This window comes from Phascolarctos cinereus, unplaced genomic scaffold (assembly GCF_003287225.1).
Source record: "Phascolarctos cinereus isolate Bilbo 61053 unplaced genomic scaffold, phaCin_HiC Scaffold_4;HRSCAF=312, whole genome shotgun sequence".
Classification (NCBI taxonomy): domain Eukaryota; kingdom Metazoa; phylum Chordata; class Mammalia; order Diprotodontia; family Phascolarctidae; genus Phascolarctos; species Phascolarctos cinereus.
In genome coordinates, this window is record NW_027555847.1 from 20,158,928 (window position 1) to 20,177,051 (window position 18,124).

The 18,124-nt window shown below is 47.2% G+C and overlaps 1 protein-coding gene across 3 annotated transcripts in view; it reads left to right on the forward strand.

The window, feature by feature from the left end:
- The window catches only part of NPSR1 (neuropeptide S receptor 1), a 168,572-nt gene extending 150,814 nt beyond the window's left edge, over positions 1–17,758 (forward strand). For 2 of the 3 annotated variants that reach the window (XM_020969093.2, XM_078152104.1), the window contains 4 exons: positions 2,622–2,698; positions 7,296–7,382; positions 12,334–12,514; positions 13,861–17,758. In XM_020969093.2, coding sequence (XP_020824752.1) covers positions 2,622–2,698; positions 7,296–7,382; positions 12,334–12,514; positions 13,861–13,945 — 430 coding nt within the window. In that variant the 3' untranslated portion in view covers positions 13,946–17,758. Of the gene's footprint in view, positions 1–2,621; positions 2,699–7,295; positions 7,383–12,333; positions 12,527–13,860 lie in introns of all 3 variants that reach the window. The other variant, XM_020969094.2, reaches the window with a different exon arrangement.
- Positions 17,759–18,124: the final 366 nt, after the last annotated feature.

Genomic DNA, 18,124 nt, shown 5'->3' on the forward strand with positions numbered 1-18,124 from the left:
TCCATGACTCCATGAGGCCCTTCCCAACCCCCTAGCTGGCTCAAGCCTTCTTACCCCTTATAATTTGCGGTGATTGCTGTTCAGTCGTTTTCGGTCGTGTCTGACTCTTCCTGACCCCATTTGGAGTTTTCTTGGCAAAGATACTGGAGTGGTTTGCCGTTTCCTTCTCCAGCTCATTTTACAGATGAGGAAACTGAGGAAGAGTAAAAAGTGACTTTTCCTGGGTATTATAGCTAGTAAGTGTCTGAGGCCCATCTGAACTATGATTACCTTGATTTAAAAAAAAAAAATTTGCAGCATGGCATTGTGAATCAAGTACTGGCCTCTCCTATCCAGAAAGAGCTGGGTTCAAGTGTTTCCTGTGACACCCCCCCCCACATTGGCCAAGTGTCTTCACCTCTCATTGCTTTCTAGGGCTATGAGTTGTAGAAGAGGAGCGCCTGCTGCAGCCGTTGCGGGAATCTCCTACACTGATGGAGTGTCAGGCGCAGTCCTCACCCCTCTATTCTGAGTACATTTTCAGATGTCCATGTTATTTCCTCCCCAGAATGGGGGCTCCTCCAGAAGAAGGGCGTTTCATTTTTGTACTCATACCCTCTACCCCAACTCAGAACCTGGAACACAGAGGACACAATAAACGCTTTTTGATTACTTGGCCGATCACGGGATCATAGATTTAAAGCTAGAAAGGACTGGAGGGGCCATCAAGTCCAAAAAACACACTTTACAGATGAGGAAACTGAGGCACAGAACATTTAGGTGACTTGCTCAGCATCACGCAGCTAATAAGTCCCTGAGGTAGCTTCAAAACATGGCAGCTCCAAGGCTTGCTTTACCTAATATTCCATACTGCCTCAATTGATTAAGTAATAGGTTCTAGGAGAGAGAGCTAAAGTATAGAAAGTGAAGAGCTGCAGGGACAGATAAAGAGTCTATACCACACCTTTTTTAGAGTAATAGCATTAACAGGAAATTGTAGATTGGTGGAAGGAAACTGAGGCTGCCTACTCAAAGCATCATCAGCATTTCAAAGGCCCTAGGGTACAACCCCCTCAACTGTGAAATGAGGGTTGAGGAAACTGAGACAGGCAAAAGTTAAGTGACTTGCCCAGAATCTCAAGAAAGGGAGTGTCTTGGAGCAGCTAGGTGGTGCAGTGGATAGAGCTCCAGCCTTGGAGTCAGGAGGACCTGAGTTCAAATCCAACCTCAGACACTTGCTAACTTACTAGCTGTGCGACCCTGGGAAGGTCACCTAACCTTGATTGGCTCACCAAAAAGCAAAGAAAAAAAAAAGGAAAGGAAATGTCCAAGACAGGACTCCAGCTCCAAGTCCAGTGTTCCATCTATGCACCACCTAATGACCTTATACCTACTGGTGTCTTTGAAAAGTAAATTCTTAGAGGTTACATATGTCTATCTTCTTCTGCCCCACTAGGTCTGTATTGCATAATTCCTAGAACTCTTTCCACACTCAACTTATTGGGTGTAGGTGAAGTCTGACCACACCCAATCTGCACCACCCCACTGCCTTGTGGGTGAAATTCATGCTTCATTCTTCAGAGACCTTGGTATTTTCTGTCTCAATACTATACTATCAACAGAGTGTTGGTATTAAAAATCTGGGCTTTGACTTTCATGGGAAGCCTGGCATCAGTACAGTAGCTCTGTAACTTCCCAGAGGTGAGCCGGCTCACTCCCCTCCTACTGTTCAGATTTGGGCCCAACACACTGTTGGCTGCACTTTTGGAGCACTCTTTAGAACTGCAAACATCTCATGGTGTAGGGGGAAGAAGTGTGGAGCTGAAGCCAGAGGATATGGAGATGAATTCTGGATTTGCTCCATTACCTCTGTGTCCTTGGGCAAGTCACTGCACTTTTCTAGGCCTCAGTTTCCCCATATGTAAAATAAGAAAGTTGGAATAGGTGACCCCAAAGAGGCAAGACTAGACAATCTCCCAGGTCCCTTCTGACTCTACAGTTCTGCAATCTTTGACTCAGTTTGTCTGGGGATAAAGTCCTCAGCTCTGAGGAAGACTGAGGCACAGCTGAGAATTCCAGAAAGTGCTGAATGTTTTCTCATGCTTGAATTAAGAAAGGCCAGGTATGGAGTAATGGCAGCAGTAGCACTTAAAAGAGAGCAAACCGGGGGGGCTTAGGGAGGTTCTGTCTGGGGTCCTTGGCTCCCTCCCAGAGAAAGAGAGAGCAGCAGCTCAGAAGCACAGCTTTTCATGGAGTTGTGCATCTGGAGACTGATCAAAACCTTCGGAAACTGTGAGTGTCTGGTCAGCTACAGTCAACACGAGCCCTGCTTCCTCGGAGCAGCAGCTCTTCCATCCACCCCAAATTACAGCAGACACTGGATGAAGAAGGTGGTCAGAGAAATGACCCGGGGGGAGGGGGGAAGAGGAGAGGAGCTTTTAACTTCAAATGCGAGAGTTAAAAGACTCACAGAAATCGCCCAAAACACTCGGAGAAACTCACTTTGTTTTGTTTTTTCTCCCCTCTCCCCTTCTCCTCCCTCCTCCTTCCTCTCCCTCAACCTTGTCTCTGTCTGAATATCTTTCTGTATCTGTCTCTGTCTCTCTCTGTCTCTCCTTCTCTCTGTGTCTCTCTCTTTCCAGCGTTATTTATTTCATTGTGATTCGAACCATTTGGATTAAGAGCAAAGCCCACGATAGGATCGTCTCCAATTGCTCCGGTAAGTCTCCAGTCCTAGCACCACATTCTCAATTCTCGATTTGTTTTACTTGTTTGATAAGATTTCCTGCTGGGATGTGGGAAATCGTATATGTCTGACGTCAAAGACTCTTCAGAGATCTCATCAGTCAGCCAAGCTGCTTTCTTTCTACAAGCGGCTTCCCTGTAAAGAGACAAGATAGGAAGGCCTGACTTCAAATCTTGCCTCCAACATTAGCTGTGAGACCCTGGACAAGTCATTTAGCTTCTCAGGGCAGCTCTCTAGGTCTTTAAGTTACAATGCAAGAGATGATCTTCATGGGTGAAAGGTGTTTCTCCATCTGAACGGGTGAAAGGTGTTTCTCCATCTGAACGTCCCTGGAGATCAATGAGATCACATTTCCCTCATGACAAGCATGACCCCTCCAAGAGTTGAGCCAAGGAAAGGGACCTTGGGATGAAAACAAACGAATGAATGAATGAGCAAACTTTAAAAGCCATCACACACACAACAGGATTTGTAAATAGATTTCTTATGCTTTGTTTGGACCCACAGACCAAAAAATAAAATATGGTCTGCCTATACACATCAAGCCTCCCTGCAGCACCCTGTAAGGCACTCCTGGCCCTCTCTCTGCTGGGGCCTATCTAAGGAGTTGTGAATGAAGGAGACATCTACCTGAAGCTATCAGAGCCTCTCCTCTGTCCATCTCAGGCTCCTATTCCCATGCAGCAAGGTGCTTTGAGATCAAAAGGTTTATGAGCCTTTAGAACATTGCCTTGGGCAGGCAGCAAGCATGGTACTGTGCTCTTCCTCCTCAAGAATCACCTACACATAATTATACCCTATTCTCTATTACCTTGACCCCACCAATCCTTTTAGCAATGACACAACACTGATGCCTAGACCAGGTTGTGGAGACCAGGGCAAGGGAGGGCTCGGCTAGCTTAAACATTGATTTGGGAGACAGAACTTGGGAGTTTGCAGAGACATCTGCGTGGCCTCTCATTTGGAACTCACCAGCACTCCCATGAGGTAGGGACTGCAGTTGTTATCACCATATCCATACTACAGATGAGAAAACTGAGTTCAGCCTGGAAAAGAGAAGGCTTTGGGGTGGGGGTGCAGTTGATAGTTGGATCCCAGCATTTTAGTGGAAGAGCATGCACGTTGTCAATTCTACACGACTCCAGGGGGCAAAGCCAACAGTGGTGAATAAAAGCTAGTGAGAAGCACATTGAGGCTTGAAGTAAGCAGACACATGCTCCTGCCGAAGTGAGAAAAAGAATGCCTAATGATGGGAGATCCCCCACAGTGGGACCAGCCGCCCCCAAAGTGCTAGGTCCTCCCGCCCTGAAGGTCTTTTAAGTCAAGCAGGGGTGACTGTTGGTTAGGGATTGTGTAGAGGAGATGCCCTGGAGGCTAGCAGCTGACCCGAGTAATCACTGAGCTCCTTTTCACCTCTGACTTACCTATTGCTACCCAGCTATTAAGTGTCTGAACAAGATGTGAACCGAAGTCTTAGGATCACAGATTTAGCCCTAGAAGAGACCTAAGGGACCATTGAGTAGAAACCCTCATTTTGCAAATGAAGAAACTGAGGCACAGAACAATGACTCATGAGATGTCCAAGATAGAGTTTAAATCCGGATTTTCCTGATTCCAAGTCAAAGTATTGACTCTCTGGTAAGAGACAGATTTTGGGGGGACCCAAAGGAGAAATTATAGGGAAACCAATGGTCTTCCAGTCCCAAAGAACTTTTGCTAACTTAATAGCATAGTGTAGTGCTTAGAGCGCTGGGCTTAGAACTGTCTTTCACCTCTTTATATTCCCAGTGCTTAGCACAGTGCCTGGCATACAGGGGGTGCTTAAGAAATGCTTACTGACTGACTGGCTTGGGATTAAGAAAGATCTGAGTCCAAATTCTTCTTCTTCCACTAGCTGTATGACTGTGGCTCAGTATTTAACCTCTCTGAACCTCAGTTTCCACAACTGTAAAATAGAGGGATTGAACTGGCTGACCTCTGGGGTCCTCTCCAGCTCAGTCTGTGATCTTGTGACTCTCTGAGAGCTCACATCATATAGTGCTTTAAACACTGCAAACCATTTCACGTGTACTATTTAACTTAATCTATGTCACAACCCCACAAGGTAAGTGCCATTTCTCTTACCAGTTGCAATCTATGACTTGCCGCTGGACTCAGATGGCTCCAGAGGAGAGAGTGAGGCTGGTGACGGTGCACAGCCCTCCCTCACTTAAATCCAATTCACTTACGAGTCATGGTCCCCTTCGAGAATGAAGGACAAAGAATGAAAGGATGATTTCTCTTACCGTTCTTCCAGAAAGGATAGATAAATAACGTCCCCAGGTCTAAAGCTAATAATTGTCTGGGGCAGGAATTGAACCCTCCCTGCAAGACGGCAACATTGTGTCCTCTATGCCCCACTGTCTCCTGCTGAAACCATGACACCAGCTGTGGAAGCCTGTCTGAATGCATCCAGGAGGGAGTCAGGTCTGGAGAAGGCAGTGCCAACAGTATGTCCTTTGATGGCTCACTCTCCTTCAGGTTTCAGACTCCCATGTGGGGCAGCACCTTCTTTAAAAAGGGGCCAGGAACGTGTGACTGCCCAGGGCCTTGAGTTGCCAAGGCAGGTTGGCCCATGGGAAAGCAGCTCTGAGTTAAAGCCGGTGACCAGACTTAAGCTTTCCACCAGGAGGCCGGTGCCTAGGTAGCCTCTGGACCTTCCGAGCTGCTAATGCATTCTGAGGGCTGCTTTCACTGCTGATCTGCCGGCTCAGTCCCCATGGGGAGAGGGAATAATCCATTTATTATCCCAATACTGGAGAGCGGCTAGCTTAGGATTCTCTCTGGCTTAGGAAGAAATTTCTGTCGAGGCCAAAAGCACTTCTTTCTAGGCAGGGGTCCTGCTGAGTGGGATCTTTAGAGATTTCAGGGCCAGCTCAGGGGGCAGGTATCTGATGAAATCATGCCCGGTGTTGGTGTGGAAAGAGAAGCCAGTTTTCATTTCAAGCGGATTTCAATCCACCCCTGTCGTTTTGATAATCCACCCCTATGACTCTAAAAGACAAACTTAGCGGTGGGGAGTCTCAGGGCTCAGGAACTCGCCTGTTCTGCTGGGCCAGCCGAGGCAGAGCCTCCAGAGAGAGGTCCTGGGGCAGGGGCCTTCCTGCCCCCAAGGGGACCGTACTGCCATTTTCCTGAGCATTCATGCTTGCTGCCAGGTGACAGCTGTGCTTCTCAGGCAGTGTGTTGTGATTACATCTGCCCATCTGCCAAGCCCTTCACTCTCTTGTGGCCTGGATCCCCGTGGCTGCAGTTTGGGGAAAACTTCTCAGAATCATAGTTTTAAACGCATAAAATAAAATACATGAGATTAGAAAGGGAACTGATTATATTGAAATACAGTGATCGAAAAAAAAATTTGTAGAACTAAATTCACAGGTCCCTGATGAAGAAATTTTCATTTCACCTAGACAGCTGTTACTCAGGGTGAGTAGATCACCCTGGTTAGGTGGAGAGAAAGCAGGCTTGGCATTTGAGATGGTTTATACAGAAATTCAGTTTACCTTCAAATCAACAAAATGGAGACTCTGTTGTCCAATCCAGATTACAAAGGAGTACAAATGAGCTTCCTGAAACCCAGAGAGGCTCTTTGCCCGTGACCACCCAGAGAGTAAATGCCTGAGGCAGGAATGGAACCCTGGTCTCCTGGTCTTCCATTCCATCTCCCACCTCCCTGGGGCATTTCCTCATCATTCCCCAGATGCCAGGGACCTCTCATAAAATTATGTTAGCTTTAGATACCTGGTTTAGCAGCAGAATGGTAGGGGGCTCTCTGTTCAGTCATTTCAGTCATCCTCAACTCTTCATGACCCCATTTGGGGCTTTCTTGGCAGAGATACTGGAGTGCTTTGCCATTTCCTTCTCTGACTCATTTTAGAAATGAGGAAACTGAGGCAAACTGGGTTCAGTGACCTGCCCAGGGTCACACAGCTAGTGAGTGTCTGAGGCTGCATTTGAACTCATGAAGATGAGTCTTCCCCACTGCAGGCCCTGTGTGCACCACGGCGCCACCTAGCTGCCCCAATTGTAGGTGGTAGAGAACACAGCTGGGGTTTCAGTAAAGGCCTCTCAGAGGAAGTGGCCCAGTTAAAAGAGGCCAAGGGGAGGGGGGAGAACATTTCTGGTGTGGGGTACAGCCTGAGCAAGCCCACGGAGGTGGGAGGTGACTCGGGTTCAGGAAACCTCAAGCTAGCCAGTTTGACTGCAGTGTTGAATGTTTGGGGAGGGGGAGGTGCAGCCATTCTGGACAGATGGGCGGCTGGCAGACTCTGTATCGTGGCAGGGATCAGACGCCAGTAACCGTCCGGGAGCAGGGCTCTGACGGGGGCAGGCCTGTGCATTAGGAAGATGAATTCGGCAGCCAGTTGGGGTGGGAGGAAAGTGAATTGATTTAACTGAATTGAACAAGAAGAGTTGCAGAATTGAAGACCACGTGTGGTCCCCATGGGCCTCGACTTAACCTATCTACACACTGGACCCTGCGCCTATTTCATCTGGGGCCTGATTTCCCCTTTCCCCATCTCCTGCACAGAGGAAAAGCTGCGTTCCAGCTACAACCGAGGGCTCATCTCAAGGGCAAAAATCAAGGCCATCAAGTATAGCATCGTCGTCATTTTTGGTAGGTAAACCCCCCTGAGTAGGGCATCTGGGACCTTCTGTTGCTGTTCAGCCACTTTAATTGCTTCTTGACCCCATTTGGGGTTTTCTTGGCAAAGTTACTGGAGGGGTTCACCATTTCCTTCTCCAGCTCATTTTACAGATGAGGAAACTGAGGCAAATAGGGGTAAGTGACTTGCCCAGGGTCACACAGCTATTAAGTGTCTGAATTTGAACTCAGATCCTCCTGACTCCAGGCCCTGTACTCTATCCACTGTACCACCTAGCTGCCCAATTCACCTACTCCATGTGAATTGCAAAGTGATGCCTAGTAAAGGTAGCAACGGAGAGAGCCCCCAGTGGAGAGTGGCTCACAATGACCGCAAAGCTTTGTTTGAGATGAGGAGAGATCTGCTAACTGTGTTTTTACTGGGAAGCATGTTTAAGGTTAGGGAGGTAAAGGGCAAGTTCTCTATTTCATTTGAGTTCTTCACACATGGTTAGATTTTGAAAGATTAACCTGGTGGAATCCGGGTCCATTAACCAGCATTTATTAAGTGCTCAGAACTCAACGCTGGGCATACACACAAAAGCAGGAAGAAAGATGATCCCTGCCCTCCAGGAGCTTACATCCTGAGGGGAGAAGACACCACATTAGAGGCAGTGGCACAAACTGGAGGGGGGCGGGTGGAATAAGGGGTGAAATCCCTGGAGCAGGAGCAGAATAGAAAGTCCAGGGGAGATGAGGCAACAGGACGGGAAGTCGGCCTCCTTAAAATAGCGGATCTGCGAAGAGCTAGTCAGTCCAGGAGAGGCCAAAGGGGCAGCCCAGGGCTCTGCCAGTGTGAGGAATGCGAGGCTGGGCTGACAGAGCTTCCAGGGCACAGACCCTCTGCGGAGGTGGGTCAGCAGAGCGGCCTGGCACACTGGGCCAGATGGCCCCGGAGGTAGAGAGCTGGAGCGGGATTCTGGAAGATCTAGGTTCCAGTCCTGCCCTGCTGGTCTTCTCTGGCAGCTGCTCTGGCACACATAGTCTTAGAGTTAGCCACCTAGAGCCCTGAATGATGAAGTCATTGTCCAGGGCCACACGGCCAGTGTCCATCTCCCTGGCTTCCCAGCTGTCTCTGTCTCCAGGTCTCCTCTCTTTCATGTTCCTTCCTCTCCAGCCACCTTTCCTCTTTTTCATCCACTCTCCTCGTTATGGTTCTGATTGGAGACATTTATTATGTATAAATAGCTAAGGGAGGCTTTGGAATGTGGAGAATTGGGGCTCTCCATCTCCATGTGAGCAGGACAGGGAAGGGAACCAGGACTCCGGCCTGGGGGTGGAGGACAGGATTTTGGCCTGGGGGAAGGGGACCAGGAGTAGGGCCTGGGGGAGGAGGAATTGGCAGGGAGGGGAGGGGACCAGGATTCCAGCCTGGGGGTGGCTCCCCTCAAGTCCAGGCTCTTCTCCATCTTTATTTGACTTGTAAAGCACTTGGATCCTAGAGGCTCCCAGCATGCTCCCCTCTTGGCATTAGACACTGCGAAAGCCTCAGAGTAACCCTTTTCAGCCTCAAAAGACAATGGACACATGCTGACACAGCGCAGGAGGGAGGAGTCTGGGGGGAGATGGATTCAAAGCAGGAAAAACTGAGAGGAGGGGGGAGAAACATAGCTCAATTCCAAACACTGATCTTGAGGAGCAAACATATATTCTTCCAAGATTTCAAAGCTTTTAATCAGAGGTCCCTGCAGTAGATAAAAGACTTTCCTTCCTAGACATTCATAGACCTGGATCTAGCTTTCCTGGGAATTGAATTGAAAATGCACAGGAGCTGAGACAGTTGGGAGGGGACCTTGGAGCCATCCAGTCCCAACCCTTTCATTTTAGGAGGGGGTACCTTGAGTCCCAGGGAGGTTAAATGATGTGTCCAGGGTCCCACAGATACTATGTGTCAGAGCCATGATTTGAATATCTATCTGTTGACTCCAAATCCTGTTCTGCTTCCAGGAAACCACAACTCCCCTGGTGATGGGGGAGAGTCTGTTATTTTATTTGTCTGATGTTTTGTACAGTCGTGGGAAAAGAAAGCACAATATGCTGGAGAAAGGAAGAAGTCTATGAGGCACACATCATCCTGAGAGCGAACAACCTGGTGTATATAACATATCCGCCTTTCGAGGTGAAATCATGGAAGTTGCCTGAGTCCTAGAAAGATCATTGCAAGCTGTTACTGGGTCTGTGAAGGGCTGCTGTGTGCTGGTGATTAGGCGAGCATCGATCCTGGGGATAGGGTCTTAATCGATGACCATCCAAGATCAAGTTGGGGTTTGTACCAAAATCCGAGGGGCTAACATAAACAGGAGAAGCAACCGTGGGCCAGGGAAGTTGAGGCTAGAAGGTCAGCACTAGACCAGAAAGCAGGAAATGGAAAGAACTGGGGAGCTGATCATTTGCTTGACTCCACCCTCTCTCTACTGGTGGTTGATTTGAAAGCCAGCCCCACTCTGTGGTGCTACGTTGTCATGAGCAGGGCTGGGGTCCACCATGCCCTTTCCTGACTGACATCAACACGACCTTACCCCAAAGGATGCAAAGACCTCTGCCTACCAACTTAATCCAAAGCAGCTCAATGCCACAGCATGTTCCATTGCTTTAATCAGCAAGAAAAATTGGAGTTTAAAAATACCCCATCCCTCTCCATATCACACACATACACACACACACACACACACACACACACACAATGCAGTGTCGTGGGTGCATTCAAAGGAATGGGTCACTTTCTGTAGCACTTTGGAGAATGTGAAATATGGATCACTTTCTGTAGCACTTTGGGGAATGTGAAAAATAAAGACCCTTTTAGAAGGCAGGACTTGGTGTTCTAAAAGCATCCACAAACCCTAGAAAAAGAACATTGTCAAAAGACTTGACTGTATTCTGAAAGTCGTGATTCTGCCGCCCTGTTTCCCCTCTCTCCACCCCCAACACACACATACACATTATATCAACGATCTGAAAGTGAGAAAGAAGGATGTTGAAATACTCGGTATCTCTATGGAGCTTTTCTCTGAGGCTCTCAGAAAAGCTTTATCATCGTTATACTTAGAGCTGCATTTTATGTATATCCCACATTGATTTAGCCCCAGAGCCATAACTAAAGTGGGGCAATCACGTCTTTGCCCAGAGTACTGAAACTTAGAGGTTGCCTTTGACCCTTAACAATCCCTCACCAATCTGAAAACAAGCCTAGTAGACACTTAATAACAAGAGTTAAAGTAAGTGTCTATACCCCAAATAAGCTCGGTGCCAATCTGGTCTTCCTCATTTTGCACAAATGAAGCCAAGCTTCATTAATTCAGAATACCTGAGGGCCAGAAGCAGTAAGACTATCTTAATCTAGTGAAAAGTCTAAATAACAAATGTTATTTTCACAAATCAATGAGCTCATTGATATAGCAACTCTCCAATGGTGCAGGTAGGCCCATCCCTTCCTTCCCGTCCTATGCAACTCTTCTCCATCTCTTCCCATAAATGGGACATAGGGAGTTTGTGCTGGTCTATCTCTTGTCACTGCATAGATATCAATGGAACATATGCGCTGTCCATCTGCTATCCCCAGCTCTCATGGTGTAAGTATTATTGGTTTTATTTTTCATGTATTTTATTTTGTTTAAGCCTATAACCAGGCCAAGAAAGTTTCTGTCCAATAGAAGATTTACGGGGCTTGCTTTATGGATAGGTAGTCAGTATTCATGGCTAGCATATCATTTGCTTATAAGTAAGGGCGTGAAATTTGTAAAACACACAAAGGCACAATTTTAATCTTTGTAAGTTAGGCCCTCGAGGAGGATTTGAATGGAGGTGAGGAAGCCCATAACTGTATTACGTTTTAAATGAGTATTTACACTCTTATTTACTCATGTGGAGAGATTGGTTTTAAGCTCCTGAAACAATCAAAGGCTTTCAGGTAGCACAGTTACTGAAAACAAATTCTTCCCCATGCTCTCTGTTCCAGTCAAACTGCCAGCTTTGTTCTTCCTCTTCCAAAGCCCTTCATCTCTCAACCCCACACCTTTGTACAGGCTGGAATGGCATGACTCTTCACCCCGCCATCTCTTAGAATCCTTAACTGCCTTCAAAGCTCAGCTGCAGTGAAGCTTCCTACATGAGTCCTTCCTTTGTCCCTACAGAGGTTCATTCCCTCTGCCCCTAAATTAATACATATATCAAACTTGCACAGAAACATGTCATACATACATAAACACACATGAATGCATATGTGTGTATGTATTGTGTACATATATCTAGATATAATTAGATGTAGATATAGATCTACTCATGTGTGTTTAGTTTCTGTGACAGAATGCAGGCTCCCCGAGAACAGAAACTGGTTGTTATCTTTGTGCCACCACTTCCTAGCACAATGTCTGACACATTAAGCAGAGTCTCTAATAAACGCTCACTGATGGATTGAATGATTTGGACCCAGAAGATTTGTGTTCAAATGCCAGTTCTGCCACCTTTGTGACCTTGGACATGTCTTTCATTACCTCATTTTTCTCCTCTGTGAAAGGAGGGGAGTGGATGAGATGACTTCTAAGCTCTCTTCCACTCTAAAGCTGTTATTTACGGAGACCTCCTAGTCCAAACACGAGGAGCTGAACCCTCACTTTCTTTCATATCTCAGAGTCAGACTTTGTCCTCGGACAAGGTCAATTCCTAGTTAAGAGTTTGCTAACTGACTGGTTCTGATTAGTTTCAGAGCCTGGGCTTTTAAGCCTAACGCAGTCTGCATGGCTAGAGAAAAGACTGACCAAATGGATCATTACAAAGGTTCTTAATGAATTTGTTGCCCACAGGAAGGAGCCATTCAAGAAATTAAGGCAGTAGCCAGGCTGCGTGGGAAGGAAAGGCTGTCTGAGGATCTGCAGGCCAAGGTTAAGCATTCATCCCACTTCTACCACTTGCTTCTCTCTCCTTTTAGCATTTGTGATCTGCTGGAGTCCCTACTTCCTCTTTGATATCCTGGACAACTTCAGCCTCCTCCCCGACACCAAAGAGCGCTTCTATGCCTCCGTGATCATCCAGAACCTGCCAGCCCTGAACAGTGCCATCAACCCCCTCATCTACTGCGTCTTCAGCAGCAGCCTCTGCTACCCCTGCAGGTCAGAACAGCGGCACCTTGGCTTCCTGGGCACTGGCGGCTCCTTCAGCCCTGTCGATCCAGGCGTTGCCTTATTGGAGCTCCCTGATGTTATCAGGGCATCCCCATTTTATAGACGAGGAAACCCAGGCTTGGAGAGATAAGTGACACGAATTAGGGGTAGAGCCAAAGACTGCAGCCACCTGGGTCCCTTTGACCCCTGGTCCTAGGGACTTCCCATTAAAGATACTATTGCTGGCCCTCTGATCACTGGGAAATCAGTATGAGTTGAGGGGAAAATAAGAAAAGAGGCTGGATTTAGAATAAAGCCCTGGATTCAAATCCTACCTCTGGCACTTGCTCTGTTTCTAAGAATCTCTTGCTTCCTCCAAGGCTGAGCTCAAGTACCATTTTCTTTCTGAGTGAGGCCTATTTTGACTCCCACAGTTTCCAGTGACCACCCTTTGGAATTACTCTGCATTTATATATGTGCACAAGCACAGTAGAACATAAGCTCTTCATGGTCATAGGAGCAGAGGCTCACAGTTTTAGAGCTGGCAAGTTAATAAAGTCCAATTGCTTCATTTTACAGATGGGGAAACTGAGGCTCAGAGACATGGCCCAGAATCCCATATCTAGCATCTGAAACAGAAATCAAACTCAGAGCTTCTTGACATGGCCCCAGGGACCTGAAGGCCTTTACATTATCCCTAAGCTAAGAGGGAGCTAGCTGTTAAAACATGGTATGGCTAAATAAATCTCCAGCTTCTGGCATGAGAAAGAAAAGGGGACATGATGGCAACAGACCAGGCTGAGATGGCCTAGGCAAGGCCTGAGTGAGATCGATCCTCAGTGTGGCCCTTCTGAAATCAAAAGGAGAACAGAAAGGTTGCAGAGCCACCCCCCGGGGCTATGAGGGCCAAGGACTGGCTGATTTGGGTCACTGTATCCCCTTAGTGCCCAGCATATAGTAGGTGTTTATTGAATGGATGAATGAGTGAATGAATGAATGAATGAATGAATGAATTTGTGTCATCTTGGTCATCGCCTCATCTCTCTGAGCCTCAGTTTCCCTGTAGAGTCAAACTATCTGGTTTTAAAGCACAGCTTTGGCATATACTGCCTGTGTGACCTTGGATGGGTTAATTTACTTCACCAAGTCTCAGTTTGCTCGTCTGTAAAATGAGGCAATCGGACTAGGGTAGGGTCTCTGCGGACTCTTCCAGCTCCAAGTCTCTAATCCTTAAATGAAAGGGCTGAATTTGGCAACCTCTGAGGTCTCTTCGGGCTCTGAATGCATGATTTTAGTATTCTCTACCTGTCTCACAGATAAAATTAATGTTTGTTTTCTCACTTTACTTTCTCTAGGGAAAGAAGGAATATACGAGGGACTTTCCAAGATAGAACAGAGAGGCATGAGATGCACATCAGGCCTAAGCCAGAATTTGTTTAGCAGGGAGGTTGGGGGGACAGTGGCTGCTAAGAACTTGAGCTCAGTAAAGCAACCTGGTCATTCTCCCCTCAGCAGGGCAGGAGCTGGCAAATGCCTCAGCCATCCCTTCACCATCCCTTCCATCATCCAAATGAACTCTGCCTCCAATCTGGAGCAGCCTGGCCGGATCGACGAGGCTTCTATTTAAACAGAGATCTGCGGCCTGGTCACTGGCATGGGGCAGTGCAGGCTGATTCTAAGTCACTGATAAAACAGCAAAAGGAGCACAAATTCTATTCCTGGGTCACCCTTTATGCCTTCATTCTCTGTGGTCAACAGATTGGGGGCTTGGTGGAGTGGAGAGAAGAAAGGTGGGGAAAGGTGGGAGAGATGAGGCAAGGAAGGGAAGAAGCCGGGCTGGAAATCGACTGGGGCGTGAGCAGTTTATTATTTCACAAAGCCTTCATAACTATCATTCAACAGCCATAGCCTCAGAATGGTTTGTCTTCTAAATCCTGGCCTTGGTTCATTTCCACTAAAGGACTGTCAATATCTCCTCTCCTGGACAACTTTGGCTTGTGGGTGAGTTTGTAGGTAGCAGCCGCTCTATCTAGGGAGGGTCACAACATCTGGTTCTGCTGACCACTGGTGTTGGAAAGGATCAGGACTGGCAATGGCCTGCGCTTTGAGCCAAGGACCTAAGACATTGCACGTGGGCAGCTAAGGACTAAGACCATGCTTGCTGGGGAAGAAAAGCAAAAAGCCAGAGAGGATTGTGGGAAGGGAGAATTAAAGGGCAACGAGGACTGCCTGGGCTGGGAAAGCAGCAGAATTGAGAGTGTGCCTCTCCCCACCTCCATTCTCCAGAAGGAAGACTCCCGCTGTTTCAGGTCCCGATGTCTCGGGGAAGCGTCCCTGTCCAGACTGACATGACATTTCTCGTGGCGCCTGCCCAAGCTGCCTGCCTCCACCCTCTCCAATCTGCACGCTCCAGGACCTTATCCGCAGAAGCCTACGTGTCATTCTGCTGTATGTTGCTTGTGTTTAAGCTTGTTGTAGCCATCCATGAGATCTTCTCTCATCACCTTGATCTAAGTGGGACATGGTTAAGTGCGGGGGAAAAGTGGTTAATCCTTTTATGGTCAGATTCCTTCCCCTCCAAGGATAAGGAGCAAATGTCCCTCAGTTATGTACAGATCACCACCTATGGGCACAAGGATGAACATTTTATTTGTAGCATTGCATGTATTCCCGACATTAAAGCGTCCTTGGCACAACCCTCCTACCCAGGATTCAGCACTTAAATCTCCTTCTGCTGCGGCAAGAGTGGAGTCATTAAAATGTTGGACAGATTTTAATAGCACTCTGGCCCTTATTACAGCGTCAGCCAAGGGGTGGCATATTTAAGGTCATGGTGGCATTTCTCCCATGAACTCCTCTCATTCCATCTGTGCATGAAGGAAAACATCCCTTTAGTCTAACATCGGAGTCGTCAGCCACCGTCTGCCCAGTGGGGTTTTGCTAAATTTCAAAAATCGAGGCTAGGTTTCTGGTTCTAAAACTCATGGAAACCACTTGGATAGACTTGGGTGACCCCGCTGGCACGGGGTTGCTTTTGTTTATTAATGAACACTGCCCATCCTTTGGCTGGAGATCACAGCTCTCCATAACAGATGCACGGAGTCATTTTCAAAACCTTTGCATGAATCTGGGCCAATTAACAACCAAGGTCTGGAACATACCCTAGACTGACAAGTCAGAGATCTGCTTACTCTGCCTCGAACCCAACTGCAGAAGTCCCAGAACTCAGTAAAGTCCCCATCTGCAAACGGCCTTTGCTGCCTACCTCAGTGATCAGTTGGCTCTGCGAGTTAATGAGAGTGTCTTCTGGAGAATATGGCGCGCAGAAGATAAAGTCCCCCATTGTTATGGTTGCTGCTCCTAAAACACTGTAGCTGCTATCACCGCAGAAGGAGCGGTGGTGAATAAGACAAGCACGTGGGATGTTGTGATAAACTGCCTGCTTAAAACGGAAAGTACTTTGTAGAGACCTGGATTGTGGGAGCCCAGTTTGTTTGCTGAACTAATGATGGGAATAGAAATGCACCTTAAGAGCCACGATTCTCCCAGCCCCAGGGTCGCCACCTATACAGATCACAACCAATCTATGACTCAGTGGACTCAGTGTGTCACATGATCACATTTTAAAGGGGGAAGGGATCTTAGCCCATTTTACAGATGGGGAAATTGAGACACAGAGGAGTTGCCCACAGTCACACGGGAAATAATGGAAGAGTTGGGAAATGGATTGTGGCTCTAACCCCCAAGCCAGGGCTCTTCCCATGGTGTCACGTTCGGAAATCATAAAGCTGCTCAAGGTGCAGAGAGGTACAGTGAGGTTCCCACGGTCAGACGGGCCACACGATGTCCACTCAAGCCTGGCACTTGCTCTACTACACCACACAAGCTGTTTGGGTTGGTTTTGTTTTGTTTTAACCTGGACCTGCAATCTTAATCTGTGTTAGGAGCTTTCTCTATCAATCACAATTTCCTCTGTCGATACTGAGCAACTCCTCTGTAGCTTATAGTGTCCAAGAGTTCCCTGAGAACCTCGAGATAAAGTGGCTTGCCCAGGGTCCTACAGCTAGTCTGTGTCAGAGGTCAGAAAGGAGCCCAAGTCTTGCTGGCTTCCAGGAAAGCTTTCTAGCCGCTGCCCCACACTGCCTCTTGCCAAGATAATTCTGGAAACAATTTGGATTTTATTCTATGAAAAGACATGGATCCCTCTGCTGCATACCAGCCATAGCAAGTCATGTCCCTCTCCCGGGGCTCACTTGCCTCATCTATAAAATAAAAATAGCACCTTCTCTGCCTAAAACCAGAGGTTAGACCGAGATCTCTTCAGCTCTCAGCACTGACATTTATAATTTGACTATCTAAAGGCGTGTCTTGAGAATAAGAGATCCCAGGATCTTTCCCGAGGACCTTGTCCAGCTTACTTTACATTCCATTTCCATTCAGTTCAACTACTAAAGCACCTACTGGGTGCACATGGATGAGTCACTACACATTTCAAGAAAGAGAAAGCTAACCGTTGATGGATTTGTAGCCAGTGGTGCCCGAGCCCAACCTTGCAGGAAGCTCGGGAGTCTAAGCAGTAGTCTAGAGGAGCCATTGCAAGGTGGCCAATATCGTGCTAAAGTCCGTGTCTTTTCCCTCCACGACTGTGGCCTCTGAGATGAGGGTACAATTGACCATCTTGAACATCCTTTGAGTCTTGGGAGAAAATGAGTGTCCAGTTGGGCAATGCCCCAAGAGGAAGGTTAGAGGAGAGAGTTTGGGAGGGTAGTGCCATGCTTTTGAGCAATACAAAGGCACTGACCTCCTGCAGCAGAGACACACCCAAGGCTTTCATGACAGCTCTCCATTCCAGGGCTAGAGGGACCATCTGTCTAACAAAAACAGGTGGATTTAATCAAGTCAAGCTCACAAAAGAAATGTGTGCTTTTCCTTCACTGAAGCAAATTAAGGGAGAATGGAAAAATCTATTCAGCTTATCAGGCAGATGTTAGACATAATTTAATTGAATTCTAGTTTTACCAATGTTCCGCACTATTTTTCCCAAATACTTTAATTTGTGGTTATTTAAGGGGAAAGAAAACCTAAAGAAAGAGAGCCTTGAAGCACTCAATAAGTTTTATTTTGACAAAAATTCTCCAATACTTTAAACAATTTGTCTTTTTGGTATTCCAGGCCCTTTAAGTATCTGTGTGGTACAATAGGAGAAGGACAGAATATAGAATTAGAAGACCTGGGTTCAAGTTCCAGCCCAAAACTTTCCTAGCTGTGTGACCTTAGTTTTCTCATCTGCAAAATGGGAGTAATAACTCTCGAGCTGCCTCACTTCCACACAAGTAAAGTGTAGCACTTTTCCCACCTCTGATGTCCCAGGCAGGAAGAGCCAAGGGTCAAACTGTTGTGGAGCATGGAAGATGCAGGCCTTTCAACGTGGTCAGACTTAGCAGGGTTTGTGACCTATCAAAACAACCTTGAAGGACTGAGGGTCGCCTCCCCACCACGGTGAGGCACTAGAAGGGAATTTTAGTGGAGGAATACACGTATTGCACACGCATATGCCTTTATACACACAGATAGGTATATGTGAGTATATTGTGTATATATACATGTACCTACATGGCA